Source organism: Peromyscus maniculatus, chromosome 2, assembly GCF_049852395.1.
Source record: "Peromyscus maniculatus bairdii isolate BWxNUB_F1_BW_parent chromosome 2, HU_Pman_BW_mat_3.1, whole genome shotgun sequence".
NCBI lineage: Eukaryota > Metazoa > Chordata > Mammalia > Rodentia > Cricetidae > Peromyscus > Peromyscus maniculatus.
Window position 1 is genome coordinate 95,739,506 of NC_134853.1, and position 12,515 is coordinate 95,752,020.

Here is a 12,515-nt window from a genome sequence, read left to right on the forward strand (position 1 = left end):
TTCTGCTTGGGAATTTTCCAATTCCATCTTCACTTCAGCTTGCGTTTTCTTTAATATATCTCTCTTTATTGAATTTTCAAATCCTACATTGCCTTCGTCATTTCATTCAGACTTATGTTTATATTTTCCTGGGCATCTTTCAGATGTCATTCTCTTAAAGTTCATTCTCTTAAGCTTATTGAGCAGTTTCATTGTGTCTTCTTTAAACTTCTGATATTCTTTGAAGTTTATAATTTATCTCTTTCTTTCTTCTCCTCCCACCCCCTCCAGCTAGGTAATTCTCAGTGGCAAATATTTTTGTAGGACTGGTGGATTGGGAAGGCGACATACTGTCTTGGTCTTTCACATTGTTTTTATTTTGTGGCTAAATTTTGACATGTGGATTTGTTAGTTTTCTGTCTGAAAACTGGACATGGTGTGCTGAGACAGCACAAGTTAAGTGGGGAAGCCTGGAACCGAAGGTTGGAAATGATGTGTGTGGTGGGGGGGGGGGGGCTCTTTGCTGGAAGACGGTATGCTTCTAGTCTAGAGCCTCTAGGTTGTATGTTATGAGAGTACAGACTCAGCCACTGCACTGGATTGGGAACATGGACTAGATTTGGGAATTGTGAGTGGGAGGATCTGACAGACTTAATAGGGTGATCCTGTTGCAAAATGTGTAAGACCTGACTTAGTTGGAAGATTGTATGGCACTCATGAGGGATGGTATCAGATGGTAGCAGGGGCCATTTGCTGTCATACAGTATGTGCCTCCTATCCAAAGCCCATATAGGTTATGGCCAGTGCAAGTGCAGACTAGATATGCAAGTAGGACTAGGTGTGGGGACTGGGAATGGATCTTACAAAAAGGAAAGATCACACAGATCACCAGGATCAGCCCTGGAGCAAGATACGCAGTACTGCCTGGTCTAAGAGGTTGTATGGAGCACCAAAAAAAACCCCAGTAATTTTATTTTTAGACATTTCTGCCTATTTTAGAATTACATTGGTATTTATAGAAGGAATAAGTGATAAAAATTGGCAAAATGACAGAAATCATAGAAAAAGAGAAAAATATACACTTTGAACCTCGAACTCCTTCACAGTTCATCATTTCTTGATATCTTTTGCCAAACTATATGCTCTGACATCAAGAAATGATACACAAAGCCTCACTACCTCCTCTGTCTGTTAGTGCTCTCAGTGGCCTGTGCCATGAAAATAAATATGGAAATCCAGTTCCCCAAGAAAGTACAATGCTCTATAAATCATTCTTCTGAGGAGTCTCAGTCCTTTACATTGTACAACAGATGAAAAGACATCTACTTTCTCAATTTTTTTTGTACTAAAAGTCCCTCAAAATAGTTGATTATATTTTCTAGCTTTCTAACCCGATGTTCCTTAAACCTGATTATATGGAGCATCAGAGTCAGGATCACTGAGAATATGTCATAAAATATAAATGCAGATATACAGAATCTTAGAGAGGTCAGCAATCTGTTTAGAGAAGATCTCCAGGTTGCTCTTATTCATAGCTCCAATGTCTTTTTGATCATGTATATATTGAAACATACATGAAGCAGAACGTGAAACTTGACTAAAATCTATTTGAAGGATTTTGTTTAATTCAACAAACACAGAGCAGTCCTATGTTTCCTCCCTGGAAAAAAAATAAAGAGTAACTTAAGGGGACAATCGCTTGTCATCAGTGTCAGCTTTTTTCACTTGAATTAGTTTCTGGAAGTCAGCACTTTGGTGACCTTACTTTAAAGCATCCATAGGGGAGCTTCTCTCAGATGCGTCATTTGACTTCTTGAGTTTCCTTTATTAGTTGTTGCACAGATACTGCCTTTTCATCCCTTCCCAAGCATCACTGATACCTTAAACAATGATCTTCAATAATGGGCTTGTCTTTCTGAAGTTTCCTCTCTCGTAAGTGCTTATTATTCTTAAGTCCCCTTTTTTTCCTGTGGAAGGAGCATTGTACTGCCATTTAAGACTTTATGGAGCCAAACCTGGTGGCAGAGTTCTGTAATCCAAACCACTGGCATTGAGAATGAAGCAGGAGAGTCACAATTTCAAGGCCTCCCTGGGATACAGAACAAGTTCCAAGCCAGCCTGGGCAACTTAGTATGATGCTGTTTCAAACAAACAAACAAACATGACTGTTAGCTTGCCTGAAGACACGGGTTGACTTCCCACTCTTGAGCTGATAGCTTTGTTTAAAGGAAGATATAAATCCTCTGTTGACCTCTGTCACCAAAGAGCAGTGAGTAAGGAAAAGACACCCAAACCTTAACCCCTTCCTAATATCAGGTTCCTGAAGCCAGTGTTCTGATCAGAATTTCCATGGCTTTCTAATAGTTTCTTTTCCTTTCATGCTGTTTCAAAACAGAGTCCAATGATTTTTAAAAATACCAAGATAAGGTATAAAGTAATGCTTTGAGATTGTATAGACTTTGTTTTTGTTCTATAGTATACTTTCTCTCCCCATTCCCTTATCCCTGTTCCTCTTTTCTTCTGCTTTCCTCTTCTTCCTTTCTCTCTTCATGTCTGTATGAATGTTTATGTTTTTAAACAGGCCACATCTTCAGTCTCTAGTATAAAATGTGTGATTGTACATTGAACCTGAGTATAAGGGGAAACCAGGTTATACTTCATGCCTGGAATCTAGTAGTGCCCTTGTGGAGACCAGTGAAAACTAAGACTGCTCTCATGGATGACGGAGAGATTTTTGCAAACTTCCATGTCATGTTGCCCCCCCCAACCCCTTTCCTGAAAGAACTTAAAGATAACCAGATGTCATTGAGGAGTGCAACATAGTATTTATATTGTATAAAGGTAAACCTGGCAGCCATGGGAAGCTGAACTAAAATGGAATGAAATAAAAGACCAGTCAGAACAGCATTTCTATTGTGGGCAAGACAGCATGAGTAGAGGCTGTGACAGTTACTGTAGATAGGTAGCAAGAGAGCAGAGTAAGATTAAGGAACGCTCTTTAAGATTGTCAGTAATCAGAGGTAAGGACAAAAAGGATTTACAAGTTCAGTACACATTGATTCTTACATGACTGTGATAAGTGCCCACATGGCTTTAATACTTTAAGAGCCTATTTTATCCCACGAAGAAAAGAGGACCTGTAAAAAGAGAGCCATTGCACCAACATTTAACCAAGTTGTAAATCTTTTTGTGTTTGGGAATTAAAGATTGAGCTTTGGGATCATTCTGTTCTTGGCCCTATGCTGATCCACAACCATTTTTTTTCTTCTAACCCTCCAGTAACCATACATAAGTCTAATATTTGATTTTTCTCTATCTCTCATAACAAATGTTCTGATAATGTTTAAGGCCTTTCTGTGAAACTTAGTTTTTAGATTATGGTAGTTATTATTATTTGTTTGTTTTCATTCTTCCCCAGCCATTCTCAGCTGTAAATGTTCAATAAAAACATACTATTTCGGGATAATTTTCACTTTTCCCACTTTGGGAGGCATTTTTGTCTCCGTCAAGAAGCAAGCATTCAGATTTAGATTATTAAATACTTGAGTTCTAGTTTCCACACTGAACCATTTATTGCTTTCCATTTACTTGTAAATGGAAAATTTCTCCCATATATATGATGTTTGGATATTTTCAATATTCTCATCTAATGTAAGAATATCTGCACCTGGGTTCTAACTTAGGTGTACACAAAGCCTGCTATGTCCAGAAACCCCCTTGCAGGCATACAAGATTACTCAGGGCTTTGTTCTGAGGTCTGTTTGAGGAGAAGCATGTGAAAAAGAATTTGATTTTTCTGACCACAAGAAGTAATTCAGAATATGTCTGGTGGAGTATGACTGTGGAAGTGTATTACTTTTTTTTTTTTTTTTTTTTTTTTTGGTTTTTCGAGACAGGGTCTCTCTGTGTAGCTTTGCGCCTCTCCTGGAGCTCACTTGGTAGACCAGGCTGGCCTCGAACTCACAGAGATCCGCCTGCCTCTGCCTCCCGAGTGCTGGGATTAAAGGCGTGCGCCACCACCGCCCGGCAAGTGTATTACTTTTAAAGTGAAAAGATTGTTTTGCTACAGATGTTCTTGCTGGTAAGGCCCCTGGAGTCAGAACTTGATGTAATGTGTTATTCATCTAATAACTATTATTCTCTGATGAATGGGTGTTATTCTCTGTTTTAACCCTTCAGAAATGCATCTTCTGCAGACACCGGGTTAAGAAGGTTTCTGGAGCCTGCATCCAGTGTTCCTATGGTCGATGCCCAGCTTCATTCCATGTCACATGTGCCCATGCGGCTGGGGTACTCATGGAGCCTGATGACTGGCCTTATGTGGTAAACATCACATGCTTCAGACATAGAGTCAACTCAAATGTGGTAAGACCTGCTCTCCCAATTGCTGACACTTTATCTGAATTCTTTCCTGGACCCTTCATAGGTCTAGAATACCTTGTTAGTGTTGACATGTCTAGACTATAATGTACTTGAGACTAGAAATTGAGAGCTATTATTTACACTTAATTGCACAGAACCCTTCAGTTTCTAGTGTGCACTAAACACAATATGTAAGTTGAGTGACTGAACAAATGAATGAGTCAAGCTCTTTATATCTTTTCTAGTTTTGGATCTGTGTACAGGGTATGTGAAGAGTTGTATATGGATTGTGCAGTTCATGTGTCAGAGGTTCGATTGAAGTAGAGTGTGTGAAAAGTACCACCTAAAATGTGTGATGCATTCTCTATGAAACTACACATTTATTTAATCTTTTCTGGAAGAAACAAATAGCGGCAATGTTGTACAGGGAATGGGAAGAGGGCCAGGTACTATTTTTTTGATCCTTACTACCTAAGATGGGATAAGTGAAGACCAACACGGAGGCCCTGGAAGGTCAATCTTATAGAAAAGAAAGGTATAGCCAGCAATTTGCACCAACACATTTGTTTGTTTTATTTAAGACTGAACTTTCTCTGAGTAAATAGAATTTGTGCCTAGATAACATGAATTTAACTATAGTTTAGTTATCCTCTCCTTGGTTAATGAAATCATTCCCTTGACTTAAAAACTTAAAAAGATTATGACAGTATAGCAATTTGCATCCTAACATGCTTGTCCTGTCTCTAATACTATTTTTCTCCTCTACTCTTTAAAAAAAAAAAAAAAAAAGACTGTCTTCTATTATTTGATAGCTCCATATCTGTAAACAATATATCTTCATCTTATGCACCTTTTATTAACTTTTTATGAGCCGTTTCTCATCTTTCTCATACAACAACCTTCCAGCGTTTTGTAATGATCACATCAATTTCTACTAGTGTCTTGAGAGATATTTGACATTTGTGGCTTGGGAATCTAGATGTGTGAGAATGTCCAAATGTACAAACATTACAAACTGTCTATTTTAAAGTTATTTTCCATAGTTTCAGGTTACAGGTTGCATAGGTTGCATTGATGACTTTTCCTTAGTATGGACATCTTTAGTTGATGTCCATTAGCCAAAAAGATCATTTTCAGTAGCAAACATTAACAAACTAAGGGATTAGTAATAATATATTTCATTGCTGTGGCTCTTTGCCATTTACAGCCAATAATATTACCTCATTAAATTATCCTATATATATTTTGGGTCATAATAAGGTTCTGACCTCTAGAGCCACAGTGATTAGTGTTCATGCTTAGAATCTGCCAGTAAAAACTGATACCTCTGAAAAAATGAAAGTTGCATACTAAAATTCCTTTTACTTTTACTATTGCTGGTACTACAATCTTTTATGAATAATATGAATATTATTTTTCCTGTCTTAATAACAAAACTAAGTTCAAAGAGGTTCAGTTCCATGTACAAGCAGGATGTAGTCATAAAATGGCAGGTGACTCTTCACCTTATATTCTGTAGTATTTTTTGAATCCTTAACTCCAAACTTAAATAAAGCTAGCAGTATATATCTGAAGTTTTTCTTGGGACCATATACCACACTTTTGTACTATAGTGTTTTATGGTTACAGGTGATTCTATTGAGAATCTGCCTCTTCCTGACTATAGTGTGTCACTTAGTCAAGCCTAAGTTGCTAACCATTTTTCATAAGATGATGAAAAAGAAAACATAAGACTTTTGAGGAGATGTGGAAACTACTGTCCTACAGATCCACTTATGTATGGTATATTTGATAAGGAGAATATTATAGCTTAATAGTATATATGGCTATTTCCTTTTGAAGCAAAATAAAAACAGTGTAAGGTTTGTAATTGCCTCTGGCCCTCTATGGGTAACTACAAGTTTTTGAAAGTTAGTTTTGGTATCTTTTACTTATCCATTATTCAATTAGACTTCAAAATTTGGAAGCTAACTAGAATTATTGTGGTGTTTTGAATGAGAATAACCCCCAGAGGCTCATATACTTGAATGCTTGATCTCCAGTTGGTGGCTTTTTGAAGGTGTACCACTGGGTGTGGGCTTTGAGGTTGAAGTTTCAGAAAGCCTATGCTATCCCTACCTCATTCTGGTGGATCAAACATGAGCTTTCAGCTATCACTCCATCACCCTGTCACTCCAGCACCTTCTGCTTGCCTGTTGCCATAATCCTCGCCATGGTGATCATAGACTCTAACCCTCTGGAACCATGAGCCCCCAAATTAAATGCTTTCTTTCATAATTTGCCTTGATTGTGATGCATTGTCACAGCGGTAGGAAAATAACTGTGGAATCTGTTGGTAACTTCTGTTAAAAACATTATAATGGCTTGTTGTGGCCTGTTGTTTTTATCTAAGTTCTTTTTACCAATAAAGACTTAGGGGTTAGATGTCGGGATGAAAACCTGCTAAAACAGAGATACCAAGAAGCAACCAGCTAACCTTCCTTTTTGGCCAGAGACCCAGCAAGAGAGCATCTTTCCACTGGTCCCAGGCCCAAAAAACCCCTCCCTACTCCTTCCTCTATGTCTCTCTGTCCTTCTCCCTGGGTCAGTTGTACTCTCTATGGCTAATTCTTGTCAATTAGTCACTGCCTCCACCCCAATCCAAGGTTAATTTCATTAACATAGATAATCTTGGAGTTTCACAGTGCAATCAAATATCCCACAGCAATTGCCTCTCCTGAAGTACATAATTTTTCCTTTTCAAATACAACAATGTTCATATTCAACCAACTTTTTGATGATCAGATGATGATGATTATGAATGGTAAAGGACATGCATCTTAAAGCAAAAACTGTAATTTGTCTGTGTTCTCATCCATGCCTTGACTCTTTGAGATTAATGGGCTAAATCATAGCCATGAAAACCATAAAATAAAATTATGCCTGGCTCCTGAACTGGTTGTTTTCTATAACAAAGCCTGTACAATTTAGGGGAAATAAAGTATAAACCTACTTCTATGTCAATGGGATCTCCATTTTCATTCATAGAAGGTTTCTGCTTTTATTTATCAGTTTCCCCCAGTATTTGTTTTATATATTTAAAAGAATAATCTTAAAACAAATTCTGTGTGTTTAGTATCATAAACTATTGAGTTTGGTGTATGTCTTAGTTACTATTCTATTGCTGTGAAGAGACACTGTGATCAAGGGAACTTATAAAAGAAAGCATTTAATTGGGGCCTTGCTTATAGTTTCAGAGGCATATTTTTCTCTGACAAACAGCATGTTCAGGCCTGCCATGGCAATAACCCAGTCTCTGGTACCAACTTCTGTCTTAGTGTTCTATTGCTGTGAAGAGATACCATAACCAAGGGGACTTATAAAAGCATGTTAGCCCATGGTTACCATGGTAAAATCATGGTAGCATGCAAGCAGGCATGGTGTTAGGGCAGTAACTGAGAGCTTACATCTGATCCATAGGCAAAAGGCAGAGGGAGAGAGAGAGGGGCAGAGAAACAGAGATAGAGACTGGTCATGGTGTTGGCTTTGGAAACCTCAAAGCCCACCTTCAGTGACACACCTTCTCCAACAAACACCCTACTCCTTGCAAAACAGTTTTACTAACTGGGGACCAAGCATTCAGACATGAGCCTATAGTGGTTATTCTCATTCAAAGCACCAGATCTTCTATTTCTATTTCCTCTCACATATTCAAGAACAGTGGTGTCTAGCCTTTGGCTACTCTGGGCTACATGAGACAAAGAACTGGCTTAGGCCACATATTCACTATTAAAGCACCACAAAAAAAAAAACTGATGAACAAAGCAAGTCTGTTTTAAGGTTCATATCTGTTGTCATAGATAAGCTAAATAAATATTCACATATCCTGATTATGCAATGCCCTTTTACAAAATCTTCTAAAATTACCCAGTAGGTCCAAAGTTTGTAATTGCTAATAAGAAATTGAATATGTCCAAGTAATAAAATGTTAATGATTTTTAAATGTTATTTTAATTTTAATTAAAATATAATTTATCACTTCCCTTCCTTTCCTTTCTCTTGCAAACTATTCCTATCTACCTCTCTAATCCCTCCCTCTCAAATTTAATAACATTTATCTCTTTATTTGTGTGTGTGTGTGTGTGTGTGTGTGTGTGTGTGTGTGTGTGTGTGTGTACACAATATGCCAAGTCCATTTAGTATTACCTGTAGTGTATGATTTCAGGACTGACCACTTGGTATTTAATAACCAATTAGGGTCTCGTTGCTGGGGAAGATTAATTTTCCCTTACTCAGAGGTCATTGATACCTGTAATTCTTTGTCTATGGGTGGGCACCTGAGGGATTTTCCTCTTCCACAATAGATTTTCCTTCTTCCACATTAGCATCTCTGTTGATGTTGAACTTCCTTAAGGTCTTATTTAGGCAGTCACATAGTTCCAGTATCATGAAACTGTCACATCTAGGAGATACAATCTCATAGCAGATTTCTTGGTCCTCAGGCTATTACAATATTTCCATTCCCCTCTTCCCTAATCTTCGATGAGGTGCAGGAGTTATATTTTAAGTATACTAATTGGAGCTTTGTATTCCATGATCAGTTGATGTCTGCATTTTGACTACTTATAATGGTCTCCATTTGTTGCTAGTAGAAGTTTATTTAATTAAGAGGAAGAGCTACATTTATCTGTGGGTATAAAGTTTCTAATGCAGTTAGGAATTATATTGGTTTACTAATGTGGGGATAGCAGCTTTTCCTCTACAATCCATGACCTCACTAGCCCCAGGTCATTGGCTAGGTTTCCAGAAACAGGCATGATTTCCTTTCTGTGAACAGTTCATAAGTTAAGTTGGAGAACTGTTTGTTATCACAAATATTTGAGTGCCACTATTGTACCGTTAGGGATATCTTGCCATTGCTAGTCATTGAGGTGGTTCAGAGGCATCACAGCTGGGTAGGTCTATTGCTTGATTCTCTCGAAGTTTGCATAGCACCTTCTGATACTATAAAAGATTGATTGCAGGAAAGATGTTTTCAGGTCAGATCCAGCTCAAATCTTCCAAGTTCTGCATCCTAAGTTTATTTTGTCTTCAGCTTTAAGATGTAATCAAGGCCAACAGTAATAGGCTATATTGCTTAGACAATCACTTGTACTACCCTGACCAGTGATCCTATTGGACAACTCCAAATGAAGTTGTACTCTCATGCCTGGTATTAGTTTTTGTTAGATACTCTGTCATTCCTGTGAGGGAAATTGTCAGCCCCAGTGGGGTAACTTTTTTGAGATGATTATTTCTATTTATATTATTTACATGTAGTATGTAATTTGGGTTTAAGTCTTGTTTTTAAACATCCTTAGTGTTATTTGACCCTTCTCCTTCCTCACTCCTCATCAAAGCCCTCCTTCTTTCACCTTTATATCATCTGTATTCTGCTATTTTCCTCTCAAGTCCCCCCGAAACACACATACACACTACCTTTTACTTTCATGATTTCTGTAGTCATTCCAGGTTATATACTCACATCTGAGTATTTGGAGCGAGGAACCACTAATGAAAGAGAAAATGTTTGTGTTTCTGGATATGGGTTACTATACTCAATATTTTAGGTCCACTCATTTACTTGAAAATTTCATTATTTCAGCTTTTTTATAGCTAAAAACTATTTCGTTATCTATATATCCCATATTATCCTTATCTATTCATCAGTTGAAGAACATGTAGGTTGTTCTGATTTCCTAACGATTTTGACTAGATCAGCATTAATGTGGCTAAGTAAGTGTCTGTACTTTATGATGGCAACTCCTTTAAGCCAAGGAGCAGTATTTTTGGGTCATATAGTGGATTTATTTTGAGCTTTTTGATCATTGTTCACACTGATTTACAGAGTGGACTCACCAGTTTGCATTTCCACTAATGGTAAATGAGAATTCCCCTTTTCTCACATTCTCTCCAGCCTTGATTGTCAGTTGTTAATGAATTTACAAAGTTGTTTTAATTTGCATGTCTGCTGAGGATGATAGATATATTTCTTGAAATATTTCTGAACCATTTTTATTTCTTCTTTTAAGAACTCTGTTCAGACCCATAGCACATTTTTCAATTGATTCATTTGTGGATTTTGCTTCTTTTTTTTTTTTTTTTTGAGTCCTTATTTATTCTGGATATTAATCCTCTCTCAGATGTATACCTCGCAAAGATTCTCTCCCATTCTATGGTTTTCCTCACTGGATTGTTCCTATTCTGTACAAGTTAACACCTGGAAGACTGACAGGTGCATAATTGGTTTACTTGATTAAAAATGGACTTGAAAAATTTTTTAGATTGTTACCATTAAGATGTGCTACAGATATTCTGCACTAAACTGTTAAATGAAAAGTAGGACAATTTCAATTGATTTTCATTTTACTATTCCATTAGCCATTTCTCTTGAAATCCAAGAAAATTTACTGAGTTTATGCTCTGTTACTGTGTCTCACAGGGCAATGTATCTTTATAGAACAATTATTTTTTGATCCTATCTTGATGGGATGTCAACATAGGTAAGGATTGTAAAAGAAATAATAATTAATTGTTATTTTTATAATAATATATTACATAATGTTGTACATTTATTACATAATTACATAATATTGTTCAGACATAGTTCATGTGCACTCATCACAGAAAGCTTATGTAGCAAGTATTCTTTTTACTGAAAATAGGGTTTTTTCATACAGTATATTCTGGTCACAGTTTTCCTTCCCTCATCCTCTCCCAGATCTTCCCAACTTCCCTATTTATCCAACTCCACACCTTTTTTCTCTCTCTTTAGAAAACAAAACACATACAAGCATGTACACACAGACACACAAGAACAAAACCCATAAGAAGCCATAATATACAAGCAAATGACCAGTTAGATCAAAATTTTCCAATCAAAGCAACATGAGACAAAAAGAAAATCTACAAAATACCAGTGAGTTCATTTTGTGTTGTTCATCTATTGCTGGTAATGAAGCCTGCCCTTAAGTGTGGTATATACTAATTGGGACTCCAGTGGAGAATAAAAGAGGAGGAGGATTGTTGATTGGTTTGTTTTTGTTGTTTTAAATGGTTGTCAGTTGGAACTAGCTTCTTGGTTAGGCATGAGAGTTCATGTCCACTTCCCCTTCTGAGCCCTGCGATCCATTTCCACCAGAAGGCCTACCTCCTAAAGTTTCAATAATCTCCCAATATTGTGCTGCCAACCAGCTAAGGACCACATGTTTACACACAGGAGGCCATAGGGGCATATTTCACATTTAAACCATATTAATTCTACCAATGATTTCATCAGTTTTCAATTGGCCCTACTTCAGGAAGTGAACCCAAATTATTGTGCCAAATGATAAGAAAGTGTCCATTCTGGAATTGTCCCTTGTTGTAACTACTTCTTCCCTCCAGAACTTTTTTTTTTTTTTTTTTTTTTAGTGTTAACTGTTCTGACCTTTGTACAAACCTTGATTGGAAAGAATAATATTTGAGGGTAAATTACATAGCCTATTTAATATGTAAGTATGAGCCTTTATGAAGACTAAAACATAACCATTTATAAGGTGTCTTCATTGTGTATATTTAACAACTGGATCTTGCTGTTGGTATTGCCCTGTAGAGTGAAGAGCAGGTGAAGTCATGACTACCAAAACCTTGGTGAGGCTGTTTTTTGTGCAGCCACAAACCTGAGAATAAAATATATATTTTACTGAAAAAGAAAAACGAAAAACTGTATTGGGAATCAAAGATGACTATTAAAACAACATAAGGTATTTTTCTGTGTTCTGTCACATGTGCCCTAAACAAAGAGATGCATATAGATTATCTTCTACTTTATATAGAGTATATCATTCTACTTTATAAAGTGTTCACCCTTTCACATCCCTCCTATATTAGATTTATGGAGCAAAAGAGAAAATGTTGAGGATGGTCTTTTCTCGCTAAGTAATTTTGTGTCTGCTGTTTTAAAACATTTTGGTTAATTATACATGAATTTGTTGTTTAAAGATTTGAGAAAATTTTAAGGACTCTTCTATTTTGTGTTTCCATAATCAATGGAAACTACAGAGTAGTAATTATAGTAGTAAATAGTTAAAATCCCTATAGGTCATCTGTTTAAACAATATTAACTGAATGGTTCTTCTATTTCATGCTGGGCTGCCTTATGGACCTGTGTCAGT

At 36.8% G+C, this 12,515-nt stretch overlaps 1 protein-coding gene across 5 annotated transcripts in view; it reads left to right on the plus strand.

The window, feature by feature from the left end:
- Kdm4c (lysine demethylase 4C) overlaps positions 1–12,515 on the plus strand; it is a 209,741-nt gene that overhangs the window by 173,135 nt on the left and 24,091 nt on the right. For 4 of the 5 annotated variants that reach the window (XM_006981402.4, XM_076564391.1, XM_076564390.1 and 1 more), the window contains one exon: positions 4,159–4,344. In XM_006981402.4, coding sequence (XP_006981464.1) covers positions 4,159–4,344 — 186 coding nt within the window. Of the gene's footprint in view, positions 1–4,158; positions 4,345–11,953; positions 12,105–12,515 lie in introns of all 5 variants that reach the window. The other variant, XR_013049167.1, reaches the window with a different exon arrangement.